This window comes from Marmota flaviventris, chromosome 17 (assembly GCF_047511675.1).
Source record: "Marmota flaviventris isolate mMarFla1 chromosome 17, mMarFla1.hap1, whole genome shotgun sequence".
NCBI classification, from domain to species: domain Eukaryota; kingdom Metazoa; phylum Chordata; class Mammalia; order Rodentia; family Sciuridae; genus Marmota; species Marmota flaviventris.
In genome coordinates, this window is record NC_092514.1 from 65,635,683 (window position 1) to 65,656,981 (window position 21,299).

The 21,299-nt window shown below is 53.9% G+C and overlaps 1 protein-coding gene across 1 annotated transcript in view; it reads right to left on the reverse strand.

Annotated features, from left to right (window-relative positions):
- Positions 1-17,005, reverse strand: part of Cacng4 (calcium voltage-gated channel auxiliary subunit gamma 4) — a 52,393-nt gene extending 35,388 nt beyond the window's left edge. Inside the window, exon 1 of the mRNA XM_027946318.3 lies at positions 16,786-17,005. Coding sequence (XP_027802119.1) covers positions 16,786-17,005 — 220 coding nt within the window. The remainder of the gene's footprint in view (positions 1-16,785) is intronic.
- Positions 17,006-21,299: the final 4,294 nt, after the last annotated feature.

The following is a 21,299-nucleotide window of genomic DNA, read 5'->3' on the forward strand; positions in this document are numbered from 1 at the left end:
TCTCCCTCAGAGGGAGAGGCCAAGGCCCTACCAGTGGGGGTGGCCCCCTCTCTAGCCTACTTCATGTTCCCTGCTCCAGCTACCCTGGTCTGATCTCTGGTCCTTGAACATTGACGGACAGCCTTGTACAGAATCATGGCACTGAAATGATGGTCCCTGAGACTTCCCAAGGAAGACTTCACTCTTCATCTCCTCCAGGTCGACTCCCACCACCCTCCAGGTGAGGCCTTGCCTAGCCACTCTGGCGTCGGAGCCTCACCCTGACATTCCTTCCCTTCCTTGCACAATGCTATCATTAAATGAATTACCAATTTCATTCACTGTGAAGAGAACTTCTGACACCACCTCAGTGCAGCTTGGTGAGTGGCATTAAGAACACAGTTTCTCCATGAATGAATGAATGAGTGAATGAGTGAGTGAGTGAGTGAGTGAGTGAGTCTCTCGGTGCCCAGGACTCAGTTTGGGGTCTTTTTAAAAAATTCTCCATGAGTATTTGCTGGATGTAAACAGACTGAAAGAATACTTGGGAGGAGTTGGGGATAGTTAGGGCCGGATGAGGACGGGGGGCTGGGAGGCCCCAAGGCTGGGGTTCCGTGCAGTCTCTCCAAATCACAGCAGCCCAAGCTGAGAGAACAGTCTCCAAGAAGCAAGGTCACGCTATGCCTTGAGCCAGACCCTCTTCATCCAAAGCATGTCAGGCCTCTGCCACCTTGGTCTGGCCTCTGCTCAGCAATGTGCCGGCTTCTGGAGACATTTCCCTAAGGATGAGGTGGCTGCAAGGGGAGTTGGTCACTCGGCTTGTTGCCAGCACAGATGCCCAGCCCCATGACCAGGGGCAGCCCTGGAGTGTGCTTGGCCCTGGGTGAGTTCAACTTGAACTCTACCTCTGCTGTTTTTTTCTTCTGAGGCCAACAGAACCCACCTTCCTGTGGAGTTGTGAGAATCCCATGAGAATACAGACGCTGAGGGCAAGGCCATGTTATTCCCAACAGCTCCCAGTCACAGAACTCTCCTTGCCGGGATATCTTTTTCTTCCAGTCACAGTGTTCCCAAGGGGCTGGGTATAAAAACAAGTCCCTGAATGAATACATGTATGCATGAGTCCGTGAGTCCCCAGAACTCAAGGACATGTGCACACATTTGAGTATTTGCTGAATTGACTGGGACCCAAGAAAACGCAGGTCAGCAACTGGGGACTGGTGGGAGCACGTGAGGGCTGATGGCAGGCCACCTGGGGGGTCTTTGTCACCTTGGACCTACGTTTGTTTGTTGGTGATTTTAATTGAAGATAACAGACAGCAATCAGAAGTGTGGAGCTCAATGAACATGTTGTCTACACCCGCGTCACTACCACCTAGGTTGAGACACAGAACATGCCTGCAGCCCTGGAGGCTCCGTCTCCCCCAACAATACTCCACGAGGGAGACGCTGTTGACTTCCACTGGCCTGGATCAGTTTTGCCTGAGTTTGAACGACATCAACGGAAGTGCACAGTGTGATCAGATGTTCTCCCACCCTCCTTCATGGACTCGGCACGTGAACGCCCGCGATGGGACTGTGGGTGTGGAACGCAGGCGGGTGGCATCCCCTGCAAAACCTGGGTCCTGGGGGTGTGAAGTGTGCAGCAAGTGACTTTTGAAAGAACTGTATGTGGCAGAGTGATTCTCCCCTTCCTTGCTGAAGGCACCCCATCCTCACAGCCACCCTCAGTCTGACAGCAGAATCCTCCCTCTCCAGGCTGCATGAGTCAGAGCCACGACCAGCATCAGGCTCCGTGCTGGTCACGACGCTGTGCCCACTCCTCCGAGGAGCCAGCATGTGCAACCACTGTGGTGGCCCTGTGGGTGGGTCCTGCTCCTTCTTCACATCCGACCTCCCCCCTCCAGCACTGGTGGCCTGCACTGTGGCCCCTGAGTTCCTGGGGTCATGGTCGGCTGTTTGGGGGACACCAGACAGCCCACATCCTCTCCTCTTCTTTGATGTGCAGCAGACACGTGACAGTTTCTAGCTAGGGGTCAGGGGCTGGAAAGACCTCAGCAGAGGCTTAGGAGCCAGAGACCAGGATGCAAAAGCTGGCTGTGTCATGGGCCCATTAGTCTCCCACGGGGAGGTGTTACCCATGCTGCATTGCACTCTGCAAAACACCTGTCTAGATGAGACTTTCTGCAAGTCGTAGCTACCAGGTGGTTAACTGGGAGGCCCCATAGCTGACTGCCCTGGACGGAATCTGGAGCTATCACTGCCTGCTGGCTTTGGGGTCTTGGGTAAATCGCTTAACCTCTCTGGACCTTGGTTTCCCCATCCATACAAGGGAAGCAGGAACAGTACCTGCCTCACAGCTGAGGAGTAATCAAGTTACTATGTGGAAAATGCTCAGAGTAGTTCTTGGCCCGTAGCAAGGTCCGCAGTATGCACTAGCTTGCCTCCTGACCGAATCACCGCTAATTCAATGATTAATTAAACCATATTAAATCCTCACTGTTGGGAGGGTAAAATGAGATAGTGTGAGAAAGGTGCTTGGAATACGAGATAATACACATTGTGCTTGGTACACAGTGAGAGCTCAGATAACTGCTTATTTTTTAAGCTCCTCATAATTATGGATCCTAAACAGAGAGTGAGCCAAGAGTGTGGGGTGGAGAAGCAGTTGAGGGTGGAGGGGACACGGGTCTCCTCAGGGCTGTGCGGGGGCAGTCTGGGCCACTCCCCAGCCCACCTCTGCTAAGTGGGAGGCCTCCCCTCCTGCAGGTGCCTGGAGCTACCCCAGCGCTTCGCACCCGCACACTCTGCCACAGCTTATTGATTTCAAGCCAGAAACAATCTGGACAAAGCGACCAGGTTTAGGAGAAGCAAAACAAAACTCAAAAAAAAAAAAAAAGAAAAAAAAATCCAGGTAAATTTCCTTTCCTTTCCTCCAGAGATGTAAGGCCTGAAGGAGAAAGAAGAGCCGCTCCCGAGAATACGAAAGGCTCTCGAGGGCTGAACATGATTGCTTTGTTTGCAGCTCCAGGAAAGACCGAAGAAGAAAAGGAACGACGTGACTGTTCTAGTCAGCTTCTGCGTAGCTGTGACCCAGAGACCTGACAGGAACAACTTGGAGGAGGGAAAGTTGATTTGGGGGTCACGGTTTCAGAGGTTCAGTCTTTGGCAAGGCCACTCCAGAGCTCTGGGCCTGAAGTAAGGCAGAGCATCATGGCAGAAGGGTGTGGTGGGAGAGATCTGCTCATGACAGCCGGGAAGCAAAGTGAGAATGAGGTGCCAGGGAAAAAATACAACCCCCGAGGCACGTCACCAGTGACCTACTTCCTCCAGCCACACACCACCTGCCTGTACCTTCATGTGGATTAATCCACCAATTAGGTTACAACTCTCCTAGTTTAATCATTCCACCTCTGAACCTTCTTGCCTTGTCTCACACATGAGCTCTGGGAGGGACACCTCGTATCCAGACCATAGCAGCGATCCTGATCAGAATCAAGGAGTAAGCTTTCTAGTCCAAGTCTGGAAACCTCAGTGGAATGCTGGACGTGGGACCTCACTGTCCCCATCCATTTGTGTTCACCCCCATGGTAATCTTAAACCGAAAACTCTGACTAACAACCAGAGACAGCACTGTGACCTGGCCACCAGAACCCACGGGGAGTTGGCTGCTCTGCATCAAGTGGCATCGGAAGGGTCAGCCAATGAACACCGAGAGCAAGGTGTGACATCAGCGGCAGCATAAGTCACAGTGGAAACAGCCTTTCCTCCAGAATTCTCCATGCAAAGATTTCCTAAAGAATTTACACAAATGGAATCGGCAACGGAAATCTTTTGAGACAGAAGAACCCTTTATTTGAAAGAGTTTAGGATTGTTTGGTGCAATGAAGCATGCTTAAACTTGCCATGGGGAGATTTCCCATAGGGAATAAGAATAGAAAGAAAGCAGCTTCTGTCTAAATTTCATCATATTCATATTTTAAGAAACCTTGACCAGTCTGGCTCAGGCAGAAAAATCCTCCCTCGGGAACATCTCACAAACACAGTACTTTCTATGAAGTACCCAGCTTTACCTACGTGATAAAAGTTTGTGAGGGCATATATCCAGGTTCTATTTTTTCTTCACTTACTTTTGTGGTCAGTTTTGACACTTTTATTGTCGGAGATGGATTTCTAGGGACGGAAACCCAATGTGTAAACTGTAACTTACTAGGAAGACAGACTCGACTACCAATGGCTCTCCAAGGCCTTGATCCGGGGATCAATTTGGTTATAAATCAGAGGTGGCCAGTAATAAAACCCTGGCAGCAGGTCCTGGGCATGGAGCCTGGATGCATTTAAGAATAAAGAGATCAAACACCATCAGTAACACAGGGATACACACATCCATCCCTCTGCCTGGAAGTCTGGGGTCTGGTGTTCTTTTCATTTAAAACATCAGGTTGATATTTTTGGCCCCTCAGCATAATAGAACATTTGAGAAAGATGGAAGGAGATGAAATAAATCACTCCTAGCTCACACGGCCACCGTGTTAACATTTTGGTGAATTTCCTTTCAATATTTTTTTCCAGCCTAATAAAACAGCCATTGCCACAGTCACATCTATTTCGTACCCGATGATCTTTAAAGGCTCCACATCTGTGGGTTTTTGACTCACTCAATTTGCTATTTAATAGAATTCTCTCCATGTTTAATAACCCTCCTAATCATCACCGAGTTAAAATGATACATTTTTATCTAGGAAATGCTTCAAGAACTTTCAAAAGATTGCCTTGCACAGGAAGCAGGAGAGGGCTTGCGTGACTTAAATATGGCCGACTAGAAAGGAAAGGGGGGAGGAAATCATTACAAATACAAGAAAGAAGGAAAGAAGACAGAGGAGACAAGAAACGGAGGAGGTGCTGAGGATTGGAAAAAAATTGACGCTTATTAAAAGGGGAGCCAGGGGCTGGCCAGGTAGGTGTGTGATAGAGCTATGGAAGTGGCAGCCACATGGGTCACATGAAAAACCACCACCCTCCGGGAAGAGGTGCTGACCTGGTATGGGGATGGAGGAAGGCCAGAGGCTGGGAGGCCGCTCCCTGAGTCAGAACCTCAGGGCCACAGGCTATGGGCCACAGGTGACCGCCGAGGTGGGAAAAGGGGGACCCTCCAAACGGTTAAACCAATGGGGTCTCTCAGCCCACCAGGCATCTGGCCTTGACTCAGTGCAGGAATCTGTGGGCAGAAAGACAACAAAAGCCATTTTTCATGCAAGAGGAGTTGGACATCAGGAAAAATCAGAGCCCCTTTGTATGACATGCCAAACTGCTGAAGCGAGAAAATGTCTCGGGCGAGGGCTCAGATGCGAGCTGGGGACAGCGTGCTCGCCCTGGGGAACCTGGGCCGTCAATGTGCACTTGTTATCGGGGCTTTTCAGAGCGAGGGCCGGAAGCAAGTGCGGGGCAGCCTCCCCCTCACCGCATGCTAATGATGAGCTGGTGACACGGCCTTGGCTGGGCTAGCCAGCCCCTGGAAGGGAGCCTCAGTGTCCTGAGATGTCCTCGGGGAGTCTTGGGGGATCTGAGTTCTTTTCTTGTACATGGTTTGTGTGTGGGTTAGGGGTGAGGTGGGCAGGGGGCCCAGGAGCTCAGAGCCCCAGATCTCCCTTCTAGGTCCTTCTCCCTGTCACCCAGTGCAATGCGTCCTTTGAGTTAGCAAATGAGAAAATGACGGTGCTTGGACACTTTATCTCAGCCCAAGCCAAGCTCTGACTTCTCTTGACTCCCGCCAGCGGATCTGCACATTAAGTATGGCTAATGACCCCTTCTGCAGACGAGCAACTGAGGCTCAGAGAAGGTGCAAGGACTGCTCAGGGCTCAGAAGCCAGGAGGTGGCAGAGCCTGGATTCCAACCCTGACTGGGCCGCACCGCAGTATCTTGACTGCCCTGAAGACGCCAAGCGCACTCATGCCATGTTAAGGCTCGATGACGACAGAGTTCTCAGTGACATGCTCTGGCTCTTGGAAAATGCAGGAAAGAAGTGGGGTCTGGCTTCCACCCCCACCTCAGCTCCCCGCCCAGCTCCAGGGCCAGCTCCCTGCCCATTCTTCTTTGTGGTGCTGGAGATTGAACCCAGGGCCTTGTGCATGAGAGGCAAGCACTCTACCAACTGAGCTATATCCCCAGCTATATCCCACACCCATTCTTCTGACCAAAGTCTTCTCAGGGTGGTACAAGACATCCAAGATCAGTGACACAATTTACCAGGTCCAGTAAAAGTGGAAATAAATGCAGGCCATCTTGTTAAAAAACGATTTAAGGATTTCAAGATGGTGACCGCAGAGCGTGAAACAAAACAGCCGCCCTTCTGAGTGCACAGCCCTGAGTGACTGCACACGTCTCAGGCCTGTGGCACCAACCCTGGTGACATCAGCCATTTTACACCCTTTGTGCATGATCTATGACCAGAGTCTGGATTTTTTTCTAGAGTGGTTTTTGAATTCTAATTTCCTGGATCTCCCTTCCTCCTTCCCGTTGCCCTCAAAAGTCTGAACACGAGCATTCCAGGGTCCCAAGAGCACCTCCTGCATTGCCACTTACACCTACAACACCTAGTCTCTACCCCAAGTTTTAGCTATAAAATAAGACTGCTACTGGGCCATGTGTCCCATAGGAGAGGAAGCTCCTTGCATTTACCCAGCAGGTGACTCCCACATCCACATCCCCAGGCCAGTGTTGCCTTAGCCGCATACAGAGGGGAGCCCCCTAGCCCTGCACACTCAGTCTGCCCGAGTGCTGGACCAGTACCCCCTGCTTCCTGCCTTGGAAATGGCTCCACCGCCCATTTCCCAGGCTGAGTTCCAGACTCCTTCCTTCCTGGACCCCGGCGCTCCTCCTCCCACATGCAGCTAGCCAGCGGAGCCTCCTGAAGTCTCTGCAATCCACCACTTCTTCTTGGACACCCAACAGCTACTGGCCTCCCCCAGGCCATCTTGGCTCAGAGCCTCACTATTTCCATACGGGGATAAGTACAGTATCCTGCGGGAGGATCTCTTGGATCAGACCCATCTGCTCCATGAGAGGAATCTCAGCACAAAACTCTCGAGGGCTGCCCGCTGCTGTTAGGATCAAGCCACCTCCAAGCTTGGCAGGGCAGGTCTTCTGGGACCCAGTCCAGCCCTTTTCCCCAGCATCATCTTCTGCGGATCCTTGGCTCTCTGGCCTTGCCAAACTAATAACTGCCCCCTCAGCACAGCGGGCTCTCCAAGTGACAGCTCTGCCATGAGCCAGGCACCATCTGCAGCGCTTTCCAGGCACAATCTCACTCAATCTTTGTGACAACTCTCTGAGGTGGGGTGTGTGTGTGTGTGTGTGTGTCTGTCTGTCATTATATCCCCATTTTTCAGATAAGAAAACTAAGGTTCAGAGAAGCTAAGAATCTATCCAGGGTCACAGAGCTAACACAGGATAGAGTGGGATTCAACCCAGGTCTCTCTGACTGCCCTGCTCACTCTAGTCCCATTAACCATCACACAGACATAATTTAGATGTCACCTGCATATGTTGCCCTTCCTCACATGGAGGCCCCTGGGGGGAGAGGCCGGGGGTCTGGGGAGGACTCATAGAGTCAAGGGGGCTTGGGAGGTCGGGGACTGTGCTTTTTCACACTTTGGGTGCGGTCTCCTTGAAGGGTGTTGAGCTGGGGAATGACGTGGTTCGGCTGATGTTTTGACAAGATCGTGTGACTGTGTGTGGAGAGAGCAGGGAGATGGGTCAGGGCGCACTGCAGAACCAGGCAGAGATACCAGAGCAGGGGCGAGGGGAAGACTGACACTGAGAAGCTGCGGGTAGGTTCTGCCAGGAAGTCCCCCGGGTGGGGGTGACCGCGGGAAGGGGACCTTGTCTCTGAAGTGGCCAGCACTGTGCTGGACGCGAGGCAGACAGACACCCAGAGCTTGCGAGATGGAGGACTGAAGATAGGGCGGCTGGGAGAGGGAAGGGGTGACGCCACCTAAAGGAGACCCCACCAGCCGGCAGCTTGTCCCACCTGCAAGCCTTCTCCCTGCCAAGGTGTTAGAGAAGAGCCAGGCCAGGAGCGTTCCAAGAAAACCTTTTGAAGTCTCTGTCCCCTCTGCTGTGCCTCCGAGGGAGCAAAGCCACTTTGCTTTTCACAGTGCTTTCTCCTTGCTTAGTCACACAACTGTGGCCCCTGGGGGCGGGCAGTGGGGAGGGGGTGGAGGAAGAAGGGCTGGAGGAGGGAGAGGAGCCATGGAGGTGAGAGGGCGGGTCAGAGGTAGGAAGGAGGAAGATAAAGGTGGGGATGGAGGAAGGAGCCAGGAAAGCGGGGTACTGCTTCCCAATTAGGGAGCCAGCTGAGGAAGTCTACAAGGCCACAGGAGGTTAAGGGACCAGACGAAGATGGTCCAGATGGCTAGTGGCAGACTTGAGATCAGGCCATGGGTCTCCCTGCCTCCCTCGCACCCTGTCACCCTTTTCCTTCCCCATCCCTGCACTGGGGAGTTCGCGGCTGGAGCCTCAGTGGCTGAGCTGAACCTGGGCCACCGTGGGGCTCTCCTGGCAGGTAGGCGCTGGTGGTGAATGGGTCGGGCCGACACCCTCTGGTGCTGGTGTTGGTGTGCCACCCAGCTCCTGTCCCAAGGTCCCTGGGGGTTCCCAGCTCTTCCTCCTCCAGGCCAGGCCAGGGCACGTGGTGACCCACCTCAACAGCAAAAGTGACACGGAGAACGGGCCTGGGTGGTGGCCATCTCCGCCTGGGCACTACTTTGGTACTAGACTCTTCTAGCTCCTGCTCGAAGGCCTCGGTCATGGATTTTATGGCTCAAAGGAGCCATTCAGGGAGACTCTGTCTCTGCAACGTGACGAAATAGTGCCCTGGTCCCCCGTGGGGTTGGCTTGGCTTCCTCCATCCGCAGTCCCTGGAGGCCAGGAAGGTGACCAGGGCCCAGCTCAGGTGGCAGGGAAGTCAAAGTCTGCATATCTTATTTCTCCAGGGAAAACTTCCAAGGAATCGTGGAAATGGGGAGAAAGCAATGGTGTTTCCAATATCTACGAGGTGCCAAGCAAGAGGAGGGGTGTTCACACACACACACAAAAAAGTGTTTTCTTGTCCACCTTCACAGCAACCTTGGGGCTGGGGTCTCCGTGGCCCCTATCTTACAGTAAAGGAACTGGAGTTCAGAGAGGTTAGGCAATTTTTCTGGAGACACACCACTGGCATAGGACAGTCAGGACTCAAACCCAGGTCCCTGTGACTTTAGTGCTAGCCACGTGCGGCTGCTGCTTTCCAAATGGACTTATGGGGGCAGGAAAAGGTGAACCCCTGCCCCTGTCCTCAAGGCCAGGAGGTGACAGAGGCTGGTGGCAGGTGAGCCAGGGAGACTGACCATATTTAAATTTTTTTTTTTTTTTAGTTGTAGATGGAAAGAATACCTTTATTTTATTTATTTATTTTTATGTGGAGCTGAGGATCGAACCCAGCACCTCACACATGCCAGGCAAGTGCTCTGCCATTGAGCCCCAGCCCCAGCCTGAGACTGACCATTTTTGGTCTCTCAGTTTTCTCCCAAGCTCTGAAGTTCAGCTGAGTCCAGAAATCCCCCTCGGTCTCTCCACGCCCTTTCAGAGATGAGGCAACAGTGGGGGTTGGAGTAGGGACAATCAATAGCATTTTCTAAGGGCGTCCGCTGGAGGACTGGAGGTGGCCACCCTAGAGAGCGTGCGGTGAGTCTGCAGCCCGAGGAGGAGCCTGCACACATCCGGGCACCAGTGTGAGATGCGTGGGGGAGGGGCACTAGCAGCTGCAGGTAAGATCCAAAGCCCTTTGGAGCCTACGCACAGCAAAGCCATCTGTGGCTGGGCGACACACAGGTTCGTGCTGAGGAAGCCCGAGGAAAGAGCAGGGCGAGCTTCACAGAGGACACCAGCTTGAAGGATGCAGAAGTCTGCGCAGGGGTTGGACATCAGGACAGAGTGGCCCTGATGTTTTAGGGGAGGACTCTTTTGACCCAAGCACATCTCCATCTCCCAGATCCCAATGTGGCCGCTCTCCTGCCCGCAGCCAGGCTCCAGGGAAGCGGAGACACCGGTGTCCAGCATAAGGTCATCTTGTGCTGTCTGGGAGCCAGCCGAGAGCCTGGGGTCTTAATGGGCAGAACTATCAGCTTTGCACTGCGAGGGTCCCCAGTGTGTGTTAGAGGGTGGCAGTCCCCTCACCTGGCTCCATTCCATCAGACACATACGGCTCACACCCAGAAGCCTCACCAAACGCAGGGGCCAGGGACAGTTTCATTTCCACCCAGACGCATCCTAACAAGCACTCGGTTCGGGGAGCACCTCTCTGTAGGTGTGCGCTGGCTGCTTTCCCAGTCTCTGCTCATTATCCCATTTTCCAGACGTGTGAACAACTCAGGGAGGTGAGTTGACGGCCCAAAGCTACACGGAGGCCTGGCACAACTGGGATTTGAACTCAAGGCATCCAACCCCCAAACCTGACCTCTTCCCTCCACCAGAGTCCACCGTAATGTGACAGAGAGCCCCCGTGTCAAGAGACATGGAGCAGATTTCTTCTAAGCCTCTGGATCAGAAAGGGCTGGGCTCCCCTTATTCTATGTACATGGGGGTGAAACTCTTATCTGATTACGTTCTTCTCTTTGTCCGGGCCCCCAGGAAGCTCAGAGGCAAACCTCCAGCAGCCCCCGCCACCAGGGGCAGGCATCGCATGCGCTAACTGAACTCAGCCATTATGTGATTTTCCTCCTTTCAATTTACATCCATCCCAGTCCCTCGCCTCTTTTATTATTTATCTCGTCCTTTCTTTATTGGCTGGAGGAGGAAGAACTCAACAGAGTAAAATTGTGTGAAGTAATTTTCGCAGCTTTGAAAAGTTTTTCATAGGAAGAAATTGACACACTAGGAAAAAAAAAAATGTCCTTTGCCTGGTTCCACGTCCTGACTTTGCAGTTGAAAAGACAGGGTCTCTAGCTGGGCACGGTGGTGCACACCTGTGATCCCAGCAACTCTTGAGGCTGAGGCAGGAAGATCGCAAGTTCAAAGCCAGCCTCAGCAACTTAATGAGGCCCTAAGCAACTTAGTGAGACTTTGTCTCAAAATGAAAATAAAAAGGGCTGGGGATGTGGCTCAGTGGTACAGTACCAAAAGAAAGAGTCTCCTATGCCATGGAGTGGGTGGGGCAAAAAGCAAGAATTGTGGGGATTTGGGGACAGGTCCTACTTCATCCTGCCCTGGGGCATAGAAACAATTTGTTCCCTTTTTGAAGCTGTCCCCAGGAGAGCCAGCCCTGCCTAGGAGATGGTGTTTATTGGGGGACCTGTCTGCTGTGTGGAGAGCACAAGGTCAGTTGTGATGGAGGGGACTGAGGAGCCACAGCAGGGACCCAGCAGAAGGGGCTCCTGGGGTCCTTCTGAACTTACTGCTGCTCCCCACGTCAGCACGGCTGCTTCTTAGCCAACTTTTGCCCAGTACCGGCCACAGCGGAGGCTGTGCTAGGGACAGAGCCTCAGTAGCCCCCACACCCACTTCAGTTCCAGTTCCTTTGCTAATGACCTTCACGACTGCCATGTGACCTTGGGCATTCTGCCTCACCAGTCTTGAGTTCCTGAGCATGCAGTGTGAGGGCTGGGCCCACCAGCAGGTCTCAGCTCATGTGGACTTTGGTGGGGAAGCGTTATTACCAACAAAGGAATGGAGCCGGGCACCTAGGGCAGCACCAGGTCATCCGCTAACAGGATGACCTTTCCTCGAAGGGAAGAAAGGAGCAGAGTGCCCACAGCTACCAGCAGTCAGCTGCCCCCTCTGCTCCCGCCTCTGCCCACCAAATGCTTCCCTTAGACCAGTGGTCTCCACAGGAACAGCTTTGCCTCTCAGGGGAAGTGCAGCAACATCAGAAAACCTGATTGATGGTTGTAGCTCGAGAGAGTCCTGGGTGCTCTTACAACCTACAGGACAGCCCCCTTCCCCAGGAAAGAACGGGGAGGCCCCAGAAAGAGCAGTGCCCAGGTTGAGAGAGCCTGCCCTGCGGATAGGGGCAGCTGATGAAGAATTCTTGGGGCTATTGAGGATTATCATGGGGCTCCTGAGTTATGCCTGATGGAACTTTCTGGCACTACCTTTGGCTGTGGGGGTGCAGAGTGGTACTGTCAAACTCTGGGACCGAGCCCCTGGGCATGCCCTCCATTTTCTTCTCTACAGCTACTCTTCCATCTTCACCTTTTGAATGTGGTGCTCCCAGCCGGCCAGCTGCGGGAGCCCCAGATCTGGGTCGTCACCTCTTCTCCCTACCCGCCCTCCACATCTCCCATCTCTGCTGCTGCCATTGACCCCAGGTGTCTATTCTGGTCATCTGCCACAATGTCCAGACAGGCTCTTGATGTTCCCCTGCCTTCTGGAGTCTCCCTTCTCCCCACGCAGCTGGATCCCTCTCCTCCCCCGCCCCAGCCCTCCAGAAGCAGTGGCCCCTTGTGAAATAAGGCAGGTGCCTGACCTTGGCTTCAGAGCCTCTGCAGCTGGCCCCTCCCTCTTTTGGCTTCAACAGACCTCAGCCCTCCCCAGCCTCCCAGGAACACCTCTGCTCCGCTCTCACCAGAACACAAATCAGCTACACCATCAGGACATCAATGCCGTCCTCAGCCATGACCCAGGCACTGACGCACAGCAGGTGCTCCGTGAGCATGTGTTGAACCAGTGGATGAATGAATGAATGAATGCATGGACGCCAGCCTGGCAGCTGGGTGCCTTGTGTCCCACGGAGGTGTTGCAGAAGAGTGTGAGAAGAAAGCACTCCCCCAGACTTCTCATGTGGAGAGGCGCCATCCTGCACCAGCCCTTGGAGGGACCCACATGGAACGAGGCTTGACCTGAAAGCTAGGGGTGCAGCTCTCTGGGCCTTGTGCGGCAGGAAGTCAGAGGTGGGAGGAATGTTCCAGATACACCAAACTCCATTTTCAGATGAGGAGACTGAGCCCACCAGGCTCTCCCCGACACTTCACCTCTCAGGTTTGTCTCTTGCCCCCCTCACCTGTGACACTCGGGTCTAGCCGCCTGAGGCACCTCCCTGTAGTTACGTGACTATGCTCTACAAGTCCTCAGTGTCGGAAATGTCTGGGGAGACTGACACAGAAGGTTTATTTTCAAGCCTTGCTGGTTTTCCTATTGAGCCTTTCTGAAGCCCTCTTCTCCAGAGCCAGCTCTGAGATAGAACCATTAAGCCAGTCCTCAGTCTGGGTTCCACCAAGACCCCCAGCTCCTCACTAAATCAGCTAACTCCAGTGAAAAAGAGTTGGTATTCCCTCATAAGAAGAAAGAAGTAAAGAACAGAGGAGGAGAAAGAGAGCAAGAATTAACAGAAGACAGATGTGACAAGGGACCTCCAGGGTCCAGTTATGTAGCAGGGACATTCCAAAATCGTATTTGAGGGTGAATAAATGTTGGCTGATGTCGCCTTTGATTGAAAGAAGATCCAATCCCCTTTCCCATGTCCCTGGCCTTGGCTGAATGTCAGCAAAGATAGAAAGAATGAGGTGAGGGTCTCAGGGAGAGTGTGATAGGATGACTGAATATGGTGGGGATAGGCTAGTTCAGAACACAGTAGAAAGAGAGAGAGAGGGAGGGAGACAGACAGAGACACCAAAAGACTGAGAGAGAGGACAGAGAGGGCGGGGGGGGGGGGTGAGAAGGAAGGGAAGGGAAGATTGAATTATGCAACTTGTGTATCAGTTGGTCCTTGTTGCTTCCAAACGCCTCTTGCTGGGCTCAGAGCTGGGCTCCACTGGGTAGTCAAGTACTTAGTTCTATTTTTAATGGCAACCCAGAAGCTGTTTGTGAAAGGGCAGGATGACATGGTAGGAAGAGCTTTGTAGTGAGACAGAGGCTCAAATCTGGCCTGGCTGCCTCTGGACAAGTCCTGGAACCTCCCTGGGCCTTGTTCCCTGGTCTGCAGGTGGGGGTAAAGACAGCAACCCGTTTTCTCTGGGCTGTTGTGCACGTGTTTGGTGGGACAACACACGAGCTCTGCCCACTGAGTATTCTCAGTGACGTGGGTCCATCAGAAAGGCACCCTGGGAGGAAATGCTGCTTTGGGGGCAGAGTGAGGCTGGGACAAGGGCAGCTCTGGTGACGCTAGGCATAGCAATTACCCTTGCCAGATTGCGTGGACACCTTGAGCACACAGAGGGCTGGGCTCTCCTAATCCAGCAACACCGTTTAGGAGAAACAACCAGGAAACTGAACTGGCTGTTCTGAGAGTTGCCAGCAAACCCATCAGAGTTCCGCGGCTGCACCCAGAGCTTCATTAGCTGCTTGCTGCAGTATTTCTCCAGTTTCAGCTCAGAAGCTTGATCCCCCCCCACCTTTTTGGTTTGGATGTAATGCTTTGGGGGTACTCTGCTACAGAACAGGTGGAATTAATGCTTTTCTCACACAAAAACTAATATGGAGGTACCTCCCTCTAAGCCCCCAGCAAGTGGCCTGGGGTTAATGTGTTGTCCATGTTTCAGCCCTGGCCACTTGCTGGCAGGCATCATAGGAGGTGTCCATGGCTCTGGGAGCTGTCAGCTTCCACGATGTGTTTTCATGAGATAAGCTGGCAGTTCCCACCCACTTACGGGACTGTCATGATGATTCGAGCCACATCAAGGAGTCCTGAACGGGCTCTCCCAGCCCTGGGTCCCAGGAGGATGTTCTGGCCCTCGGCTTTATAGCCTGATTGGCCCTCAGAGCCCTGAGCTTTGGGGAATGACAGAGGCAGCCCAGTTCTTCCCATGAAGTCCCCCAGATGGCTCTCTCTGCCAGTGGAGCCAGCTGCCCAGATCAGCTCAGGGCTGCCTTGATGAACAGCGAGTGCAAACGGCTCGAGGCAGCTGGCAAGATGCTAAGTGCAGCATCAATCCTAATTAGGATGAGGAATTAATAAAGGAGGCATTGGAGTCCCTGTGCAGGCCAGGCGGGCCAGGGTGGAAGAGTTAGTTCCGATTTCCGCTGGGAAACTAGAAGGCCCTAAGTCCATCCATTTCTTGGGAGGGGGGTGACAGGCCACATGACTTACTGTACCATGCAGATTGCACCCAGTGGAGCCTACCAGATAGAACACGGAGGCACTGCAGCCCCTGCTCTCTAACTCAGGTGCTGTGGCAGGTACTGACGTGGGTACATTCTCCAGATGAGAGGAGTAGGTGTTCGTGATCTGAACAACTGCACACCCAAAATGATGTTTTTTGAAAAAAAAAAAAAAAAGCGGAGGGTGTAATCGTGGGCCCACCGGTTCCTTTGTGTGGCTGTTTCCGAACTGCTAACCGCACATTTCTGCTACCTGAAGCCTCCACGTAGCCCTGGCATTAAGCTTCAAACTGCAATAAGCAGAGAAGCCCCGTTTTTAGATGTGGGGGGCAGAGGTGGGCAGGATTCCAGATGAGAACAGGCATGGTCTGGAGGGGACAAAAGGGGCAAGTTCCACTTCTCCAGGCAGTGACAGCTTTACAGAGCCTCCTTTCAGATGACTCCAAATTGCAGCCGGGAAAATGCTATCTGCCAACCTCGGCCAGATCCCCACACTGAACTAGTGGCAGGGGTTGTAGCTGCAGGAAGGATGGTGAAGAGGATGGCAGAACTTCCACGAAACCCGAGGGGAGGACTGAACACACGGGATAAGGTGACAAAAAAAGAAACTGTTCAATTTTTCTTTGAAAAACCAAAGCAATGCTCCACCAACTCCCCCATCCCATCTCCAATCTGAGAGCCAAGCCGAAGTGGCCGACCTGTCCACAACCTGGCTGGACCAGACAGCCCCTCCACGGCCACCTGTTAGTTCAAGTTCCGCAATTGGGTTTAAGGATGCCCCGTAGGCGCTGAAGCAGAGCCCTCCAGCATCCGAGGTATCCAGTTGGCCCCTCCCTGGAGGCAACTGTCCACACAGTTCCGGGAGGACCTAATCCCGGACCCCGGATGCGTTCCAACCTTTCCACACCTATTATTCCACTGCGTGGAGCATTTGGGGGTCGCAGCACCCCGCCTCAACCAGGCGACCACGCCCCTCCCAGGTCCACGGATGGCCCTGCGCACGCCAGTGTCCCTCCTACGGAGGTCTCCCGCAGTCTCTCTAACGAGGGGCCGCCACCAGGGCTCGCTGCCTCAGTTGAGGGAGACTCGGTGTCGGCTCGCCCCACCTCCCACCGCGCAGAGAGGGACGAGCAGGTGGCCTCGTGTAAGAGGAAGCGGGCGTCAGCCAGGGTCAATCCGGCTCCCCAAGACCCGCTTAGGGCCCAGCCCCCACCCCACCCCTCCGCGGGGGCCAAGAGCGAACGCCGGGCGGCCCCAGCGCTCCCCGCCCCCGGCCGGCCCCGCCCCAGGATGGCCAGTTCCCATAGCAATCGCACAGACACCGGTTGCCAAGCAACCTATCCCCCTCCTCCTGCGTCCGCTCCCCCCAACCCCAGCCTCCTCCCGCCCCCACGCCATCCTCCACCTCCCCCGGGGGCGCCGGCGCTGCCCCTGGGGATCGCTCGGGTCTTGGGCTGCGCGCGCGCGCGCGTGAGTTTCGGTGTGTTTCATTGTGTCTGTGTGCGAGGGGGTGTGCGCGTGCGAGTGGAGAGTTTGTGGGATCGGTGTGTTGGGGAGGTCCCCAACCGGGAAGGACCTGAGCTGGTACACAGCTGGCCGCGAGGGGACCCACCCACCCGCTCTGGTTCCTTTGTGTCTCGCGCGGAGCAAGCAAGCGCCGCGCCCACCCTCTCCCTCGGCCCGTGCCCCAGGCAGTGTGTGTGTGTGTGCGCACTGGGGGGAGGGGTCCTTACCTTCGATGCAACACACCCGCCACAGTCCCGAGTGGGTGAGGTCGCCGCGGGCGCGGCGGGGCGGGGGCCCGTCGTCCATGGTCAGGTTGGTGCCGTTGCAGATGTGCGCGCTGGAGTAGAGCCAGTAGTCGGTGCCGATGGCGATGGCCATGAGTGAGAAGGCGGCGAAGGCTCCGGCCGTGGTCAGCAGCATCTGCAGCCCGCGGTCGCATCGCACCATGGTGGGCGCCTCATAGTCCGCCGCCCGCCGGCCCGGCCCGCCGCGCCCGCCCGCCCTCCTCCCTCCGCGCGCCGCTCCGGGGGCGCCCGGGCTTGGGGGCCGAGGGCCGGGGGGCGGCGCCGCGCTGCACGCTCCGACCCCGCGCCCCGGGCGTGCCTGCGCTCCGGCCGCGCGGGGCTCAAACTCCGAGGCGCCGCGGCGAGTGCGGGCTGCGCGGGCCGCCGGGCGGGCTGGCGGCAGCGGCGGACGGGGGCTCCTCCCTCTCGGCCCGCCCTCCCCGCTCGGCCCGCGCCTCCGCCCCGCGCCCTCCGCGCCTCCGCCCGCCGCCGCTCTCCCGGCCCGCGCCTCGCGCCCCTCGGCGCCGCCCCTCGCGTCCCGGCCCCGCCCGGTTTGGCGCTCTTGTGCGCTCGGTTTCCCCCAGCCCGGCTTTTCCCTCCCCTCCGCCAGTCCCGGTGCCCCTCTGCCTTCCCCGCCCTCGCGCGCTCTCTTTCTCTCCCAGGGTTCATTCACATTGTTAGAGCGCAGGAAGCCAAGGCAAGGGTTCCCCAGGAGCAGGGAAGGGAAGCCGCGTCTCCAGCCACTGCTTTTGCCCAACCCAGGACACCCTGCCCCGCCTTAGGGACTCTGTAATATGTGGAGTCTCCTCACCTCTTCTTTTTCTCTTGTCTTCTCTTCTTTGTTGTCACTCCTTTCCCCATGTGCATGTTTGTGCTTCTACCTGTCGATGAACGCATAAGAATGAGTGGGAGTTAGAGTGTTCATGTCACATTTCCAGAAGCCCCAGATGTGCTCACAGCTGGGAGACACTTTCATAGCCAGGCTCTAGCCGCCCTCCTTCCCAACCGAGGTGGCTTCTACTCTTGCCAGTTCCTCCAGATCCCCTGCCAGGGCATAAGAGGCCCTGGACTCTTTGGGTGGTTGAGGATGGGTCCTCCTCTATGGTCACATTTCTTTTGGCTTATTATTGGCTAAAGCTGGGAGTTGTATTAGATTCAAGTATTCCAGCCCCCAGCTGTATTCCAGTCCCCAACTCTTTCTTAATACCTTTTTTCCTGCCTTTTGCTCTACTCGAGCTTAACTGGCGTTCCCTCACCTCTCCTTTATGAGCAGCCTTATGCCAAGCCCTGCTGGTTTCACTTAATTGCCTTTGCTGCTGGCCTGGTCCCAATCTGGACACTCTCCCTTCTCTCCAGAGCCAGTTCATGCTCCTCCTCCAGCGTCCTGCTCCAAACTCTTCCCTCCAGGAGGCCCCAGAGATGAACAACAGGGTGTCTAGTGTTTCTTCACACACACCTGCCTATGCTCCTGTCTGATGCTGCTCTGGACCCCAGGAAATTGACATTGGGGAGCTGATATTCTTGCAAAATGAATCCCAAATTTCACTTCATTTATGGTATCTTTCTGGCCATGCCCCAGAGAAGATTAATTACCCCATGCTGGAAGCACTGTTCTCGACTCCCACAAGATTGTGTCTTTCCCATGTCTGGCATATATGGTGATTGTTAACAAATGTTTGCTGAGAGGTAATTTTCGCCTGTCGGAGGGAGGGGCATATAAATAAAAGGGAAAAAAAAACATTACAAAATAATGTAGTCCCAGGACTGGAGTGGTTGCATTAGTTAGCATTTGTTAGCCTCTTCTGCTGTTGAGGTGCCTGTTCTGCCTTCCAAATTTTCAAAGGATCAGGGTCACCCCCTCTATTTTGCTTTTTATTTTATTGCCACCTGGTCTGGGGTTCTGGATGCAAGTGACCAATGTGTGTCTAAATGGATCGGAAGGTAGGAGATAGCTGCGTCTGTCCCTAATATTTTCAAAGATGAAGTCAAGGTTCTATGTTCTCAGAAACTCTGGGAAAGGTGAATCTTGAGCTTTTTGTTTCCTTTTGGAAGCAAATCCTTGTTTCCAAGTAAATCTTAAACAGAAGCCCAACATAATTAGTCCTGTGCTCCACCACTAGCTCTGTAGGTCAGAGCTGGCACTGCTCTGAGTGAATGAGGTGCTCAGAGTCCCTGTGTCTGTCCACCCACACCTGCACCCCCCCACACACATGTACCTAGGGTTCCATGAAACATGGTGAGAAAACTGACTCCCTGAGTCAGCTGCGGGTTACATGGGGACATCCTCTCCCGCCTGTCCTGCTTGCAGCCTTTCTTAGGGACTTTGACAGAAACAAATAGAACTGTCATGAATGTATCTGCTCTGCATGGGGAAGAATTGCTTCACCCAAACTTCTGTAAGTAGAGCAGGTGACACCTGGGTTGTGGTACTCTCTGCCAAGCAAGTGATTGTCAATCAGTGCAACAGGAGATGGGACAGAACTCTTCTTCAGAACCATATTCGGCCACCTCTAATCCTCCACTGGCAGAGGAGGGTGTGGAGAGCACTGGACCAGGAGTCAGGATTATCAACATGTCAGGCTGGCTCCAGACTACCTGGTAGGGTGATCTGGACATGCCAAGCCCACCTGGGGGAGAGACTGCTCTGGTCCATCTTTGCATTTCTTTTGGTGTCACATTGCACCCTTTTAGCAGCGGTCAATGCTGCCTTTTGTTCCTTTTTTTTGGAGACAGAGCCTAATGCTGTCTGGGATGTATATTACAGCCTCTGTTAATTCTCACTATCATGCGGCTCACGACACCTGGGGAATCTGAGGTGTAGCAATGTTGAGTAACTTGCTGAAGTTCTCACACCTGGGAACTAGTGGGTGGCTCAGGTCTGAGTGACTTCAAAGCCAGGATTTTCAAGGATATTGAACAATCTCCTTGCCATTTAAAAATACTACTTGGCCATGTTTTTATTACCTGTTAATGACAGGGGACTCTTTGGAGGGGAGTTGGCCATTTACCTTTCTGTTGGTGGACACCTGACTGGCAGCCATATTCGGTCCTGAAGTTGTGAGGGTGTACACTGTGGAGTCAAATAAGGACTTGACCGCTCGTGAAGGGAGCTGGAGCAAACCCAAGACTGTCTGAGACCATTCATCATGCCTGAGTGAGCTCAATTTAAATCTGGAAATTTCTGCTCAGCCGGATTAGAGAACTCTAAATGGCAGAATTTCTCTGCTGCCTGAGGACCCCGGAGCTTCCAGCATCCCATGGACAACTTCCAGATCAGCGAGAGGGATGTTTCCTCCCCTTTCTTAGGAGAAGGCTCTGGATTGGTTTTGTTCCAGAGAGACTGGACACGGCATCTTCCCCCAGGGAGCCATCCTGTATATATCGTAGTGCTGGGGAGGGAATGCGTACTCACACACAACATTCCCTCTCTGGACAGCTGAGAAGCTGAGGCGCCTGACAGTCATTTGGACCTGTCCTTCCAAACCACCTTTTTCAACACAAGGTGGTTTTGTCCCCCCTTACTGGATCGTTCTTGCAATTATCTCAATGCTTTGCTTTAACTAGGCTGTGAAGACAGAGCCGTAATGAGCTCAGAACCTTCAGCAATTCCAAGTTCAGGGTGAAGCAGGCGAGCGGGCGGCGGCTTAGGAAGAGGAATGCAGTATTAGGCTGCTCACGCTGCATAACGTGCACGTCAAAACCTCCCGAGCTGGCTGCATCTGCAGTCGGGGAGCAGGGAGCGGCCGTCCACCAGCCAAGGGGATGCAGCCTCTGTGTGCTGTAGCTCTGAAAGCCTTTATTCCCCCACTTTGTCCTCCAGAAATGACCTTTGTGTGGCAACTTTTTATAATATCTCATTTCTATGCCCAAAGCAGATGGTTCCTGTGATTTCAGGAGGCTTAGCTGGGGGGGATTTGAGGAGCCTGGGAGATATCTGGAGTGAATAGAAAGAGTGATTTCGGGCTTCTATAGCCTAGGGTTGGGGATGAGTCTCGGAAGGTTCTGTGGCTCGGCTCAGGGGGGAGGCTTATCTGCAACCCATCCAGGCTGCTCAGAATCCAAGAAGAATGCCTTGCGATCCTGGTACTGAAAGCCTTTCCTTCCATCAGATTATGCACATTGCAAGAATGACTTTTTATTTTCCCCCCTTCATGATTTCAGTAGATTCCTTTGAGGGAGAGCACAGATCAGAAAATGCTCCTTGGCTTTCTGTGTTCAGGTTTAATTCCATTTCATTTGCTTATCACCGATAGCCCTTTTGAGCTGGATACACAGTGTTATTGCTCAGCTCTGCCACAAGAAAAGGGTGGCACACCCCTAGAAGTACCTGGAGCAGCCCCTGGAAATACCGACAGAGGAGAAGCAGCATTTAGTGAGTGTCCCCTGCCTGATGATCACTTTGTGGCCTCATTTCAGTTCATCAAGATAGCTTTCCTAGAAAGGAAAAGGACACCTTT